Here is a 13053-nt window from a genome sequence, read left to right on the forward strand (position 1 = left end):
AATAAAAGGTGAGTAAAAAGTGTCTACAGTAATTTTATATATATACTCGTATTATTCGCACAAACATTAAAATGACAAAACCAATCTTTCAACAAAAAAGCTCTGAAATGAGAGATTTGATTGAGATTGCATTTGACAAAAGGTATTTAAATGAGTTTCTAAACTATACAAGCATCATCCAAAAAAGACTGAAAACAATTTATAAACTTTCACAAACTCGATCGTGCTTAACAAAAGACATTAAAATAAAGTTTCCTAACTGAATGGTGAACAATGAGACCATATTTCGCACGACAGTACACAAACACCTGAAAACATAAAAATGAAAGTACGAGTCGCCCTCTTGAATACAGGGTTCCGGAGATGATTTTTTATTTTTTATTTTAATTTATTCTTAGTCTTTTCTACCACAGCAGATATAACTTGAAAAGTTCATAATGTGTGAACTATGAACTTTTCAAGTCTCTATTAATTAAGGTTGAGTGCCATAGGGGCTCCATGTTTTATCCAATATCAGTTTTATTTAATGTTAAGTATTTGTTTTTATGACGGGTATAATGGTCCAAGGTCTACAATGATCTAAGAGACTCCTTAATTTTTAATCTATTTTGTATTTTTAGTTTTTTCTTTGTATGTATTGTATTTTTCTTTGTATTTATGTATGTTTTTTCTTTGTATGATTTGTATGTACATATACTCATAAAAAATTACAAGTGTCTGTATGGTTCAAGACCTTTGACAGACAGACAACGGTACATGGTAATAGGGTCCCCTTAATTTTTTGGACACGGAACCCTAAAAAGGTAAATCTGGCACCAAAATTTTGTATAACAAAAGACTTTATTTATTTACGGAAGCACTCAGCATTAATTAGATTATGAATGGGCCGCCATTCCCTAAACAAGAACAAGCTGCCGTCTCATAATCTATGAAGACACCGTCATTACTGATATTTTGTTTTAAGCATCATTTCCTTTGTGTATTAAAATGAGGAAAAGCTTAGAAAAATAATGGAGCGACGCGACGCTGTTTGGTTATAGATATGTGTTTAATGGTAACATTTTCATATTCTAATTTATTTATTTAATATAAGCAGCCTTTCTGCGTTTTTCAAGCGTATGTGTTTTTTTATAATACAACAATAGCAGACGAATATGCAGGCCACCTGATGGTAAGTGGCTATTACTGCGCATGGACTGTAATCTATTCTAGACAAAATAAATTCCTACCTAAAATCAACACAGATACGCTACTACCCTTGAAGACTAAGCTGTATGTCTCCCTTAAAACGTCCTTTAAACCAGAACACAGCAGCGCTTAACACTGCTGTTTGTTATGAGGCAGAAATAAGAGTGCCGCCGGAGTCGAAACACATAGTATTCTAACCCCAAAAACATCTTCTTCTTCTGTCTTCTTTACCACACAATGCTCAACACCGCTGTTATTCGGCAAAAGTAGGTAAGGAAATGGTGTCTCCATCAAACCACACAGAGCTCTACAGAACTAGCACTTACTTAATTTACCCAAACTTCATACCTTCTTGTATACAAGTATTTAATCATTTATTCGTGTATAATGTAATTAATACGGTATAGATACCTTGAATATTGGGTAGAGCTCAATAATTACACGTCTATTACTGACATGGCGGACCTTTGTTCTCCTGATCGCATAAAATGATAGGAGGATTACCGTACAATCCAACATCATCCATATTAATACACTGAACACCTATAACACTGGAGTTTAATCATTATAATGTAACTTACATTGTAAATAGGGGTTGGTATATTATACATTTCATATTGGGTGAATTTTGCTGTTTTGTTTTAAGAATTTGTTAAGACAAACTCACGGGAATACCGTTATTAATAATTAATCCATCCAATGTTTTGCCTACCGAAGATTGACATTTAAGAATTATAGAAGCAATTGTCAAATTTCGAAATTTATTTAAAAAATATAATTCGTTGTAATTCCAAGTTAACTGTCCTCAATAGATATTGTAGTGATGACATATGTCACTTGGCTGCATAGATTAGTAAAGATACTTCGCCGCCTTGAAATTGAATGAAGCCGCAAATGGCTTATTATAGTAAGTTCTTTTTTTGAATTCTTGACAAATAAAAACATTTTTAGAAAAAAAATACGAATAAATAACTAATACTGCGTAATTTACATGATAATTAAATAATTTATAATAATAATTTCAAATATTTTAGGGACATTTTAGCACGGAGACGTGGCAAAACTTTTTTACGCAACTATTTCAATTGTCAAAACTGGGTACATTTTCTTGTTAGGAGTGAGTAATCTTTACTAATCTATGCTTGGCTGTAACAATTTAATGTCTAACTGCTGGTCATTGGTATCTTCTCATAATTAAGAAGGACGGAGGGAGGTAGGTATAGGTTAGCGGCTTAACGTTCTCCCCGAGAACTGAATATGAAAATTATCCACTTGTAGTTATCCATCTAACTGCCGATCATACCTGACGGTGCCTAACTTTGTAGATCAGTTGTGATCTACACAAACTAAGGGACTCAGCACGCCAGAGTATCACTTATCATCAGATAAATTCTATCACAGCAAGTGTGCTGTGTAAATCCTGATTCGCAGCTAAAATAGGGTTTTAAGGTTCAATTGAAATGTAGAATTATGTTACCGATATTTATTCTACCACAGCAAGTGTAAGTATCCGTAGCTAAAATAGGGTTTGAAGGTTCAATTTAAATGTAGAATTATGCTGCCGATATTTATTTTGCTAACTGAGCCCCCTAACACGAAGACAAAGGCGGTTAATTGATCGGTTACCCCTAAATCAATAGACCGACTGCGTGCCTCGACAACGGACGTGATACGAAATAATGATAGCCTTATACAATTGTGAAGGTTTTATCTGGCTTTTGCAGATACCTAAATATCACGAAATATCAATTTGGAGTAATGGTAAGAAAATTGAAATGTTATTTCTAAAATGAAACGTTATATCAAAAATAATTAACCGAAATAATTTGATTTTGATTTTATATTTGTTTGTTTGCCTATATGTACCTATACTATGTTACTACTGTATTATATATTTCTATGTTAAACCTACTATCGGACCAATTTACATATGAAATGTCGTTGAATCCATCTAAAATTGAAAAAGAAATATAGGCTTCACATATTTAGTCAATTACTTTTAAACTTATATTGATATAAGTCTGAAATGGGTTTCCAAAAAAAATAACGGTATTATTAATAAAAGTGAAGTCATAATTATTAATTCCTCAAATTACATGAAAATGAGGAACAATAAAGCTATAACTATACATCTCATTCATGGAAATGTACAATAATTAATTTGATACATGTTTCAATATAATATGTATTACCTAACTTTATGTGAAGCCGATATTAATTACCAATAATATATGAATCAAGTGAACGTTGAACAAAAGGCCTTAATATATAATTATCCCCCTCCCCATTCTACGTTTCAATTACAATAGATCTCGTATTGCCTGGTACGAGTAGGTGGTGAAAATAGGCACGTATTATTTTACGCTGAATCATATGGCTCCGCTTAAATACACATTTACATTGAATAGAACGTAAAATTATTGACATAAAATCAACATAGTTTGTTATTCAAATGTGATTGAATTGTTCAAAAAGTACCTTTTTAAAGGTAGATATTATACATATTACAGCTCATTTGATGTTAAGTTACTGCTTATGACAAATACGTCAAGTATAAGAGTTTCTCCCGTATTGTACCCATTAACTCAAAACACAGCATCTTATACTGCTTATATAAGGCAGAAATATGTATGTGTAAATAAAATATGTATATGGGAGATCATTTTAGTCTTCAGAACAGGCATCGCATCTGTGATCGGTTCAATAGCACCACTGTTCTATTATGAAGTTAGATACAAATGTCCAAAGGCAACAGCGACCTCTTACTTAATGTTTAAAATTATATCCAATAATGATAGGTACCAAACGTTACTTAGCTTGCCGACTTATAAAAATATCGTGAGAGCTCACACATACATACCTTTTTTTTGTTTACGAGGGGGAAACCTTCAAAAGGTACCCTATGCCGTGTGAGCTGCACGGGGTTATGTAGGATTCTTACCGCACTAAAACCCCCCAGTGGCCGTCCTCGGCGCTGCTTAGAGGACTCGGGGATCTCCAAAGGAACGCAACCGGAGTCCTTTTAGCGCGTTGCCCCATCGGGCTCCGCCCAGTTCTGGTGAGTTCGACGGCATGCGACCACACATATCGCCGTCCTTACCGGGGTCGCTAGCCCGCGGTTCGAGCTCCCACTCTTGCCGCCCGCAACCCCAGAAGCCCCTTTTAGTCGCCTCTTACGACAGGCAGGGGATACCGTATCCCTATTCTGGTCCCGGAACTACAGGAACACACACATACATTTAAACAAACAAACGCTTTCTACACTCACAGCCCCACACTAGGATTCCCTGTATCGTGGGTGCCATGGACACACACATAGACAAATACACAAACACCCAGATCCAGAAACACACATCTAAATTCATCATTCAGATATCTGTCTGGCCGGGGATCGAACCCGGGACCCTCTGCGCGTCAGACCGGTATGGTGACCGCTCCGCCACGCGGGTCGTCATACTTAGCATTTTAAAGATATAATCCCAGCGGAGAGCCAGGTCCCCATTTCGCTGCACGCATGAAAACGCTGACAAGATCTAGAGACCTAGATTCCGCTTACACCACATTAATATGCATCTATGTCAAGGCTTGCAGTACACATTACGGAAAATTATAGCCTACTGAAATTTACGGAAAGAATTTTTAAATAATAAATTATTTTATAAGCTACTGTAGAAGTTACATGATCAAGCCAGTCAGTAGGGTTACAGTTACAACACACAATTTCTAATTATTAATAATTAATTTACGTCACTTAGTAAATACTTTCTTATTTTATATTTTTGGAAAATTCACTCTTGTTTTAAGTTATGTAACGTCATCTTTTTGCTTTTGTAATGGAAGTGTGATAAATCTTATATATATAATTCTCGTACCAAAATGTTAGTTAGCGTACTCCTCCGAAACGGCTTTACCGATTTTCACCAAATTTTATATGCACATTCAGTAGGTCTGAGAATCGGCTACTATCTATTTTTCATACCCCTAAGTGATAAGGGTTGTTCATCCTTAACATTTTTTTATTTATATGGCAACACAACGTTTGCCGGGTCAGCTAGCTATACCTCCGCCACGATGCGAAGAGAATTCATGTAAACAAACCGATATTAGGGTCATCAAAATTTTGGTACTGTAAAAATTACCATTATCCTTGTTTTCACTTTTAATTCAACAAAAAACTTCACAATTAAATTGTATCCATTATTTCTATACCTTATTACATGCAAAGTACTCTCACAACTTTCATATTGTTGCGTGTAGACTAAGATGAATAAAATATCCTTATCAGTAAGTAAGTGAAAACCCTGTAAATAAGCGTATGCCAGGTAATAAGAACTTTTGGTTACGATTTTGAAAAATCGAAACAGTCCATCAAAAAAAAAGAGTACGTAAATTTCTTTACAACCCCACTTTTACTGCTTCATTTTAAATTAGCTGCATAATAATTGCTTTATAATCCGACTATTTAAAAAACACAATTGCGTTTCGTTTTATTTAAAGTAGCAAATAATATTTTTTGAAGTGTAAGCTGACATTTTAATTTATCCACTATTTTCGTAGTATATGATTAAATTATTATTTGAAAATAATTTTATTTATACTAATGTATAATATTTTAAATATAACTTTATAATAATAGTTCATTGTTACAAATACAAAAAAAAACATTTTGTTTACATTGACTGCTTAGCTATAACGAAACGCACTCTCCGAATTTGGTCGTGTTACAATACTTACAATGATGTTTACAACATGGCTGCTTACGATTACGAGTACTGTGCTTGTTAATATCTCTGTTATCCATTGTTATTTGTTTGTTAAATATTCCTGTTATAGTGTTGTTCTGTTATTTTGTTGAGTTTTTTTTTGTTTCGTTTTGTTCTTGTTATAATGAGTGATTCCCAACCGGGTCCGAGTGGCCTGCAGAAGTTTTCTTCTCCAAAGAAGAAACGAGCGAGGTGTTCACTCAGTTCCTCGGAGAAAACAGTTATATGTAACATTTATAAAACTATCGAAGAAATGTGGCCAAAAGATAGTTTTATATACAGTAAAGATGTCGCAAAAAAAACTGCAGAAACTGCCGGCGTACATTTGAGTACTGTGTACCGAATAATAAAAGAATATCGAACTCATAAACGAGTTTCGTCACCGACTCCAGCTCCTAAAAAGGGGACAATAATGGACAAATTGGACGATATGACCTTGAGTGGAATTCGTAGGAAGGTGCACATGTTATTCTTTGATAACGATCCACCAACAATTGAAAAAGTTTTAAATTTAGTGAACGAGGACGACAGCTTACCAAGCTTTAAAAGAACTACCTTTCAAAAAGTTTTAAATAAACTAAAGATTAAATATTTGAAACGGTCGACGCGAAGTGTTCTCATTGAAAAGGAAGAAATTGTGCGATGGCGCTTCTATTATCTTCGAAAAATGTTAAGGATGAGAGAACAAAGACGCAAAATTTATTATTTGGATGAGACTTGGGTTAACGAAGGTACATAAACAATTTTAACTTATTTTTTATATAGAATCAATCATTTCTGTATACTTATTGATCTTTATTTAAACAGTAACCATATAAATTATTATTAATAAGTAGAATTTAAATGTCATAATCAATATTTTATCACATCTTTGGCACACACTGTGTATAAAATTATTTATATTAAAATAATTTAAAGCAATAATATATTATTTGGTTTCAGGACATACAAAAAGTAAAATATGGCAAGACCTTTCCATTGAGTCTGCTCGACAAGCCTATCAGGAGGGACTCTCAACTGGCTTGAAAGCTCCATCGGGAAAAGGGAAGCGCTTGATAGTTGTACACATTGGTATGTTATCATCCTAATATTGTTAGCTTAAGATCACATAATTTTAGATGTGTGTTATCATGGAATTGAAAAAAGTTTTGTAAAAAAATAAACTCATGCATAGCTAATCAGGTTAACGTAAAAGTATAGTTTCTATGCCATATAGTCAATATATGATCACTAGACTGCTACATGTACTTTTCACATTTTAATATTTATCATTTTTTTATAGGTAACGAGGATGGATTTGTGGAAAATGCAGACTTAATTTTCGAAAGTAAAAAAGGTGAAGGCGACTATCATAGAGAGATGAACTCGAAGGTGTTTGAAGAGTGGTTCTCTAGAACTCTGGAAAAATTAGAACCAAACTCCATAATTGTAATGGACAATGCCCCATATCATTCTCGACGCTTGGAACGAGTTCCTTCTATGAATTGGTTAAAAAAAGACATACAAAGTTGGCTAACAGAAAAAGGTATCTCGTTCCAAGCAGAGATGATAAAAGCACAGCTTATCGACTTGGTAACACCTGAACGGGAAAAATACTCAGCATTTGTATGCGATACAATGGCGAAGCAGCACAACATTGAGGTATTAAGATTACCACCGTACCATTGCGAATTAAATCCTATCGAGTTGATATGGGGCCAAGTAAAAGGCCATGTCGCAGAAAAAAACAAAACATTTAAAATAATTGATTTAAAAAAAATATTAAGTGAAGCAATTAAATCTATAACTTCTGCGGCATTGCAACAATGTGTCAATCATGTAATTAAAGAGGAAAAGAAAATGGCAGAACTTGACGGCATTTCAGATAATGTAATTGACAATTTTATTATTCGAGTGACAGACAGTTCAACAAGTCCATCAAGTTCTGCCAGTGATGAAGAAGATGAATAATTTATTTATGATGGTATTCTTTCCCGTTTGATGTAATTCCCGTTTGACGTAAATTTGATGAATAATAACAACATGTCTGTAATTTTGAACAAGACTTACAAACTATAATAATTACAATCTGGAGTTTACTAATATCTGCATTCTCTTTATATATAAAAGTACTAACTGGACTAACCTTCGAAATTTCTTCAGGAGTCTTATCCAAAATCTATAATGGGCGGCCAAAAAACCTTAAGGATTTGTATTTTTACATGATGTATTACATACTTGTAATTTGTGCTATTTAATTTAATCATTTTAACCCGTTCATACATGTAATAATAGCTAAATAAATATGTACAAAACTCCAAGTTTTTTTTTTTATTTTTAGTTACTACTAAACCAATTTCAATTTTATTTTCCAATCTACTCTGGGAGTAGAGTATTTACTAACTTACAGTCTATTTATTCTCTTAGAGTCCAAATACGAGACGTGTACATATTGCCATGGAGGATATTAAACTACCATTACTCTAAATTACATTATTTTATTCATTCTGATTAAAATAGAATATCACACAGCATAATATCTAAGAAAATTGTATAAATTCACTTAATACGCATTTAAATGCTGATTTAAAATATATCTTGCGAGATTATTCTCGAAATCTAATTAAACTCAAGGTCAAATATTTATTCACAATATTTAATTCAAACCAGACATTAGGTATAGTGTATAGAATAGGATAGAAAATAACGGAAATTTTCTTTTATTTTACATAATATTATACATTAATAAATTGTGCTAATGAAAAAAGGTTATTGTTATATGTCCGTTATCGGTTGCTAAGCGACGATTGTTGGTAAACATTCTTCTTCCAATTTGGCTGGAGTATAGTAGATAAAGATGTATTATTGTGAATGTTGATAATTATGGAAGAATATGGTACATTTTTGAAATCCCTTCTGAGCGTTTTAACAGTAATCTTAAACGTTTAGTGTTTTATTAGAAGGGAGTAGTAAGGCAAGCAGTATGAGATAGTACAAGGGGTTTTAAACCGTGTCTAGGGTCCATGGGGGTAGAACACAAATTCTATTTGAGTTTTAACTACTCTATTACTTACTCTCAGAAATAAATTAAACGCTACATTGATGGCACGAGGAGTATATAAATAATTGCAGCGATTATTTCGTGATATTCGATAACATAAACAAGATATTATTTGCTTATGATTTACATGATAATATATGAAAACAAAGAGAATCATGTTTTCTACGAAATCCCAGCTAAACAATAACTTACCTGCAGCAGCACTCATACAAATAGTACCTTTGGGTATACGCAGCGCATACGGCTGTTTGCATTATTTATGTACAAAACACTAAGATTTACCTTAGTAAAAGCCTGGCTTACCGTAAAACATTCAAGTTTGAGAATTTCCGTAGGGTTGTGAAAAAATATCGATTTTTGAAATATTTTTTTGTTGTAATCGATTATTACAATAATAAGAACCGATTTTTAATAACTAGATTTTTTTTTTAAATTGATTATTTTATCGATTATTTTGAATAAAATGTCGGCAACGTGCGGTCCGCTACAAAGAGAGCAACTTACAATAATCTATTTATTTTGAAGAAATAAAAAATCTATTTTTAAATAATCGTTTATTTTATAATCAATTATTATATTATTGATTTTTACTCGTTCTCACATCCTTAAATTTCCGTCAGTGCGAGGTAACAATTTTCGCGCTCACTCAACCTTGAGTGAGGCGGGGGCGAGCGGGCATTAGCGGGGGAAAAATTAGATTTAACCCCGACACCGCCAGAGTTTCCACCTTCACATCTATGTCCTTTTTACCCACTCCGCCCCTGCAGTTTATCCATTTTACATTTTTGCTCAGAAGATATTTTTTAATTTCAACCCAAAGTGAAATAGAAAGTGGTTATCCGGACTTTGTTATTGGATTAAATTAATGGAAACACGTTTGTTTATTGTTTTAGTATGACTGGTGAACTAAATGTTGTAATTATTTATTGTTATGTTATGTAAATTTATTGTTCAAAAAAAGTAAACCTAAAGTCAGTAATTACGTTTTCCAACTATTTAAATGTCCCACAAATATCAAAACCTGTTTCGAAAATCGACGTACATACTATGCCTGTACAGAAACATCTTAAACGGCTAAATCGTGTTTATCGATCTTTTACTAAAGAACTGTACAAAGAGCAATATAGACACTTTACGTGTTTTATTATTTAAATATTCCATGTTCTTACCATGAATACATAGTAAAAGGTATGTGAGAGCGCTAAATATTTTTATCCAGTAAAATCAAAAATGCTTGTTCACACATTCAGTCACTGAACTACAATAATACTCAACTTTATGTAAATAAGGAATCGAACTACATTCCCTACGACTACGGGTCAAGTAATTGAGGAACCGTAATTTGAACAGTAATTTAACTTGTTAGGCCCCGGGAATTTAGCTCAGTGTTAACTTTCCACACTTACCCTTTCGGCTTAGTACTGGAGCTTAGCATACCAGTTTGCGGTTACAAATAAAAGCTTTAATGTTTAACTTTTACGAGTTTCGTGACTAATGAAACATACGAATTCCTTCTGGTTATTTTTAGTTAGAGATAAAACATATCTTGTGCAAAGGAAGGAAGAAAAAACTGCTTAGTGTCTGATAGGTATATGAATACACCACGAGGTAGGCAATAAATCGCCACGAGAATCAGTCATCATTAATACCTTATCGTCCCACTGCTGGGTACACGTGTACTTTCAGAATGAGAAGAGTTTAGGGCATAGTCCACCACGCTTGTCAAAGACTGTACAGGAACACCTCTAACAACTTTTAATAAAGGAAAATTCAGAGAATTGAACCCCGGGGTTCCAAAAAAGTTTTCTATAATTACATAAGTCCACAAATTCTCTCCACTCACCAAGGGTTGACTGGTAGAGAATGCCATCAGGCATTAAGTTTGCCCTGTTGTACCTTAACCGTGTGTTTGTGTTACAATAAATATATAAATAAATAAATAAATAAGTTTTAGAAACTGCATACTTTGTTTTTTACCCAAGAAATAAATCTAGATTACGTTTTTTACCCTTAAAACCAAGAACGGCGTTTTGTCGTAAATAATACTTAACTTTAGTATGAAAGGACATAACTTTTATATTAGAACGGTCCTAATCATAAACATTACTTGATTTGTGTCTTTAAAGCCGGAGTAAGCCTTCAGCTAAAGATAAATGTATATTTCCTTGACAAGACAAAACTTAATTGACTTCATTGGTGCTATTTACTTTTCGGATTCAATTAATACAATTTAGAAATTGTTTCGTCTTTTTTTATTTAACTTATAGCCGACACTGGCTACCAGAATTGTCAAAACAGCCAGAGGTCATCAAGTTTTCTGTGCGGAGAAAACCATTTCAAAGTCAGAAAATCTTTAAAGTTGTACAACATAATTGCTTTCTCAAAGATAAATTATGGGTATATTTGGTGGTAAAAATAAATAATAAGAAAGTAAAATAAAACATATTTTTATGTGTTTATTCTGTGCTTATTATAACTGTACTACTACTGGGTTTAGTTAGTCGGCGACTGAAGGAGCTCTGTTTACACCTTTCTAAGGAGAAATCGAATTAAAATCCATCTCGGAACTTAACCTAAAATAAGGTGTCAGATTTCAAGTTTGATTTTCGGTTTGTACCTAAAATATTAGATGTCTGACTCAAGTTATTCAGAATAAGAATATTCAGATATTCCACTTATGTAAATATGTGTTCATAACACATAAACATAGAATTCCTGTGTTATGAATGTAGAACTACAACTTTTCTTTTACTTACCTCCAACATGTTTTAAGGTCAATTTAGAATTCATACCGACGTATACCGTAGGGATACGGCAGACACGTGCCAGAACAGGCATCTAATTTATAATGTACATTATCTATGAGCTTATACAAATATACTGGAACGTTACTATCTAGATAATTATATTATGAGCTTACTGTAACTGTCCGAGGAATTTTGTTTTTTTTTTTTATATAATATAGGAGAAGCAGAAAAGCATGCAGTCCACCTAATTGTAAATGCCTATTGCCGATGTTGAGCATCTGTAATCAACCTCAGATAGGATTAGATGTGATGTACCTGAGGTCGTCCACAGATGCGCCGCTACCTGTTAAGACTAGGCTCGAACGCCTTGGAAAATTATGTCTCCCTTACCACACCCTTCAAACCAGAACACAGCAGTGTTTAATACTACTGTTAATAAGCACAAAAAGTTGTGGCGGTAGTTCCGCCGGAGTCGAAACACAAAATGTTCTAACATCTTCGAATACATATGTATTATGAGCTTACTGTAACTGTCCGAGTAGTTTTGGATAGATAAACATGAAATTCTCGTATAATGTTATAGATATCGGTGTTTGAAATTCAAATTGATGACAACAGTAATCGGATTCTGTTTGGTCACAAAAACTGATGCAGTATGTCTCTCAACATAATTTCATTCAAAAAGTTTGCGAACATGTCTTTTTTATTTGATTCCTATTTTTCGTATAACATTGTTATAATAATTATCATTAGATAAGACTTTAAGTAGAGTCTCTGTTCAATAGAGTCGGGGTTACATATGCCCATGGATAACTACTAACTACTTGCCATCAGATGGACTGGAAGCAAAAAAATTGCAATATTTAGAAAATATTTGCTATGCACCTACAATATCAAGACTTATTTGTTTTTTAATAAAGACGGTCTAATGTTTAACGTTAATAACCTTAGTTATTCACAAAATAATACCGTCTTGTAAAACCCTAAAACGACTATTCCAAAACACTAGCGAGCTAAAGAGACATTATCACCCCGACGCCAGCACAACACGTCGTTCCGTTCCTTTGTTCCAACTAAAAGGGTTAACTCTAAACACCGGCACTTAACCCTCTACTGCGCTTAGCTCCGCGTTCCTTGAGGCCGTGAGATGACAAGTTGTTTACAAAGCGCCTCTTCCCGCAAAAACGCAACGCGCTTTACTCATTATGCTGTGTTCGCGTAGGGCGTCTTTTTAAAACGGTCATGAAAGGTGTAAACAAGGTTGGGGCTAGGGATTTCTAAGTCCAGTTCATTTTTTTGCGTTCGTCACGGATGT

General features: G+C 33.6%; 2 protein-coding genes across 2 annotated transcripts in view; one reads left to right on the forward strand and one right to left on the reverse strand.

The window, feature by feature from the left end:
• Positions 1-13053, reverse strand: part of Liprin-gamma (liprin protein kazrin) — a 183418-nt gene that overhangs the window by 130708 nt on the left and 39657 nt on the right. The window lies entirely within an intron of this gene.
• Positions 6566-8251, forward strand: LOC140757452 (uncharacterized). The gene is made up of 3 exons (XM_073093170.1): positions 6566-6682; positions 6894-7022; positions 7234-8251. The coding sequence occupies exons 1-3, from the start codon at positions 6619-6621 to the stop codon at positions 7899-7901; spliced, it is 861 nt and encodes a 286-aa protein (XP_072949271.1). The 5' UTR covers positions 6566-6618; the 3' UTR covers positions 7902-8251.

The sequence above is a fragment of the Epargyreus clarus genome, unplaced genomic scaffold (assembly GCF_041222505.1).
Source record: "Epargyreus clarus isolate Ecla_fem2 unplaced genomic scaffold, WU_Ecla_fem_2.2 ptg000004l, whole genome shotgun sequence".
Lineage (NCBI taxonomy): Eukaryota > Metazoa > Arthropoda > Insecta > Lepidoptera > Hesperiidae > Epargyreus > Epargyreus clarus.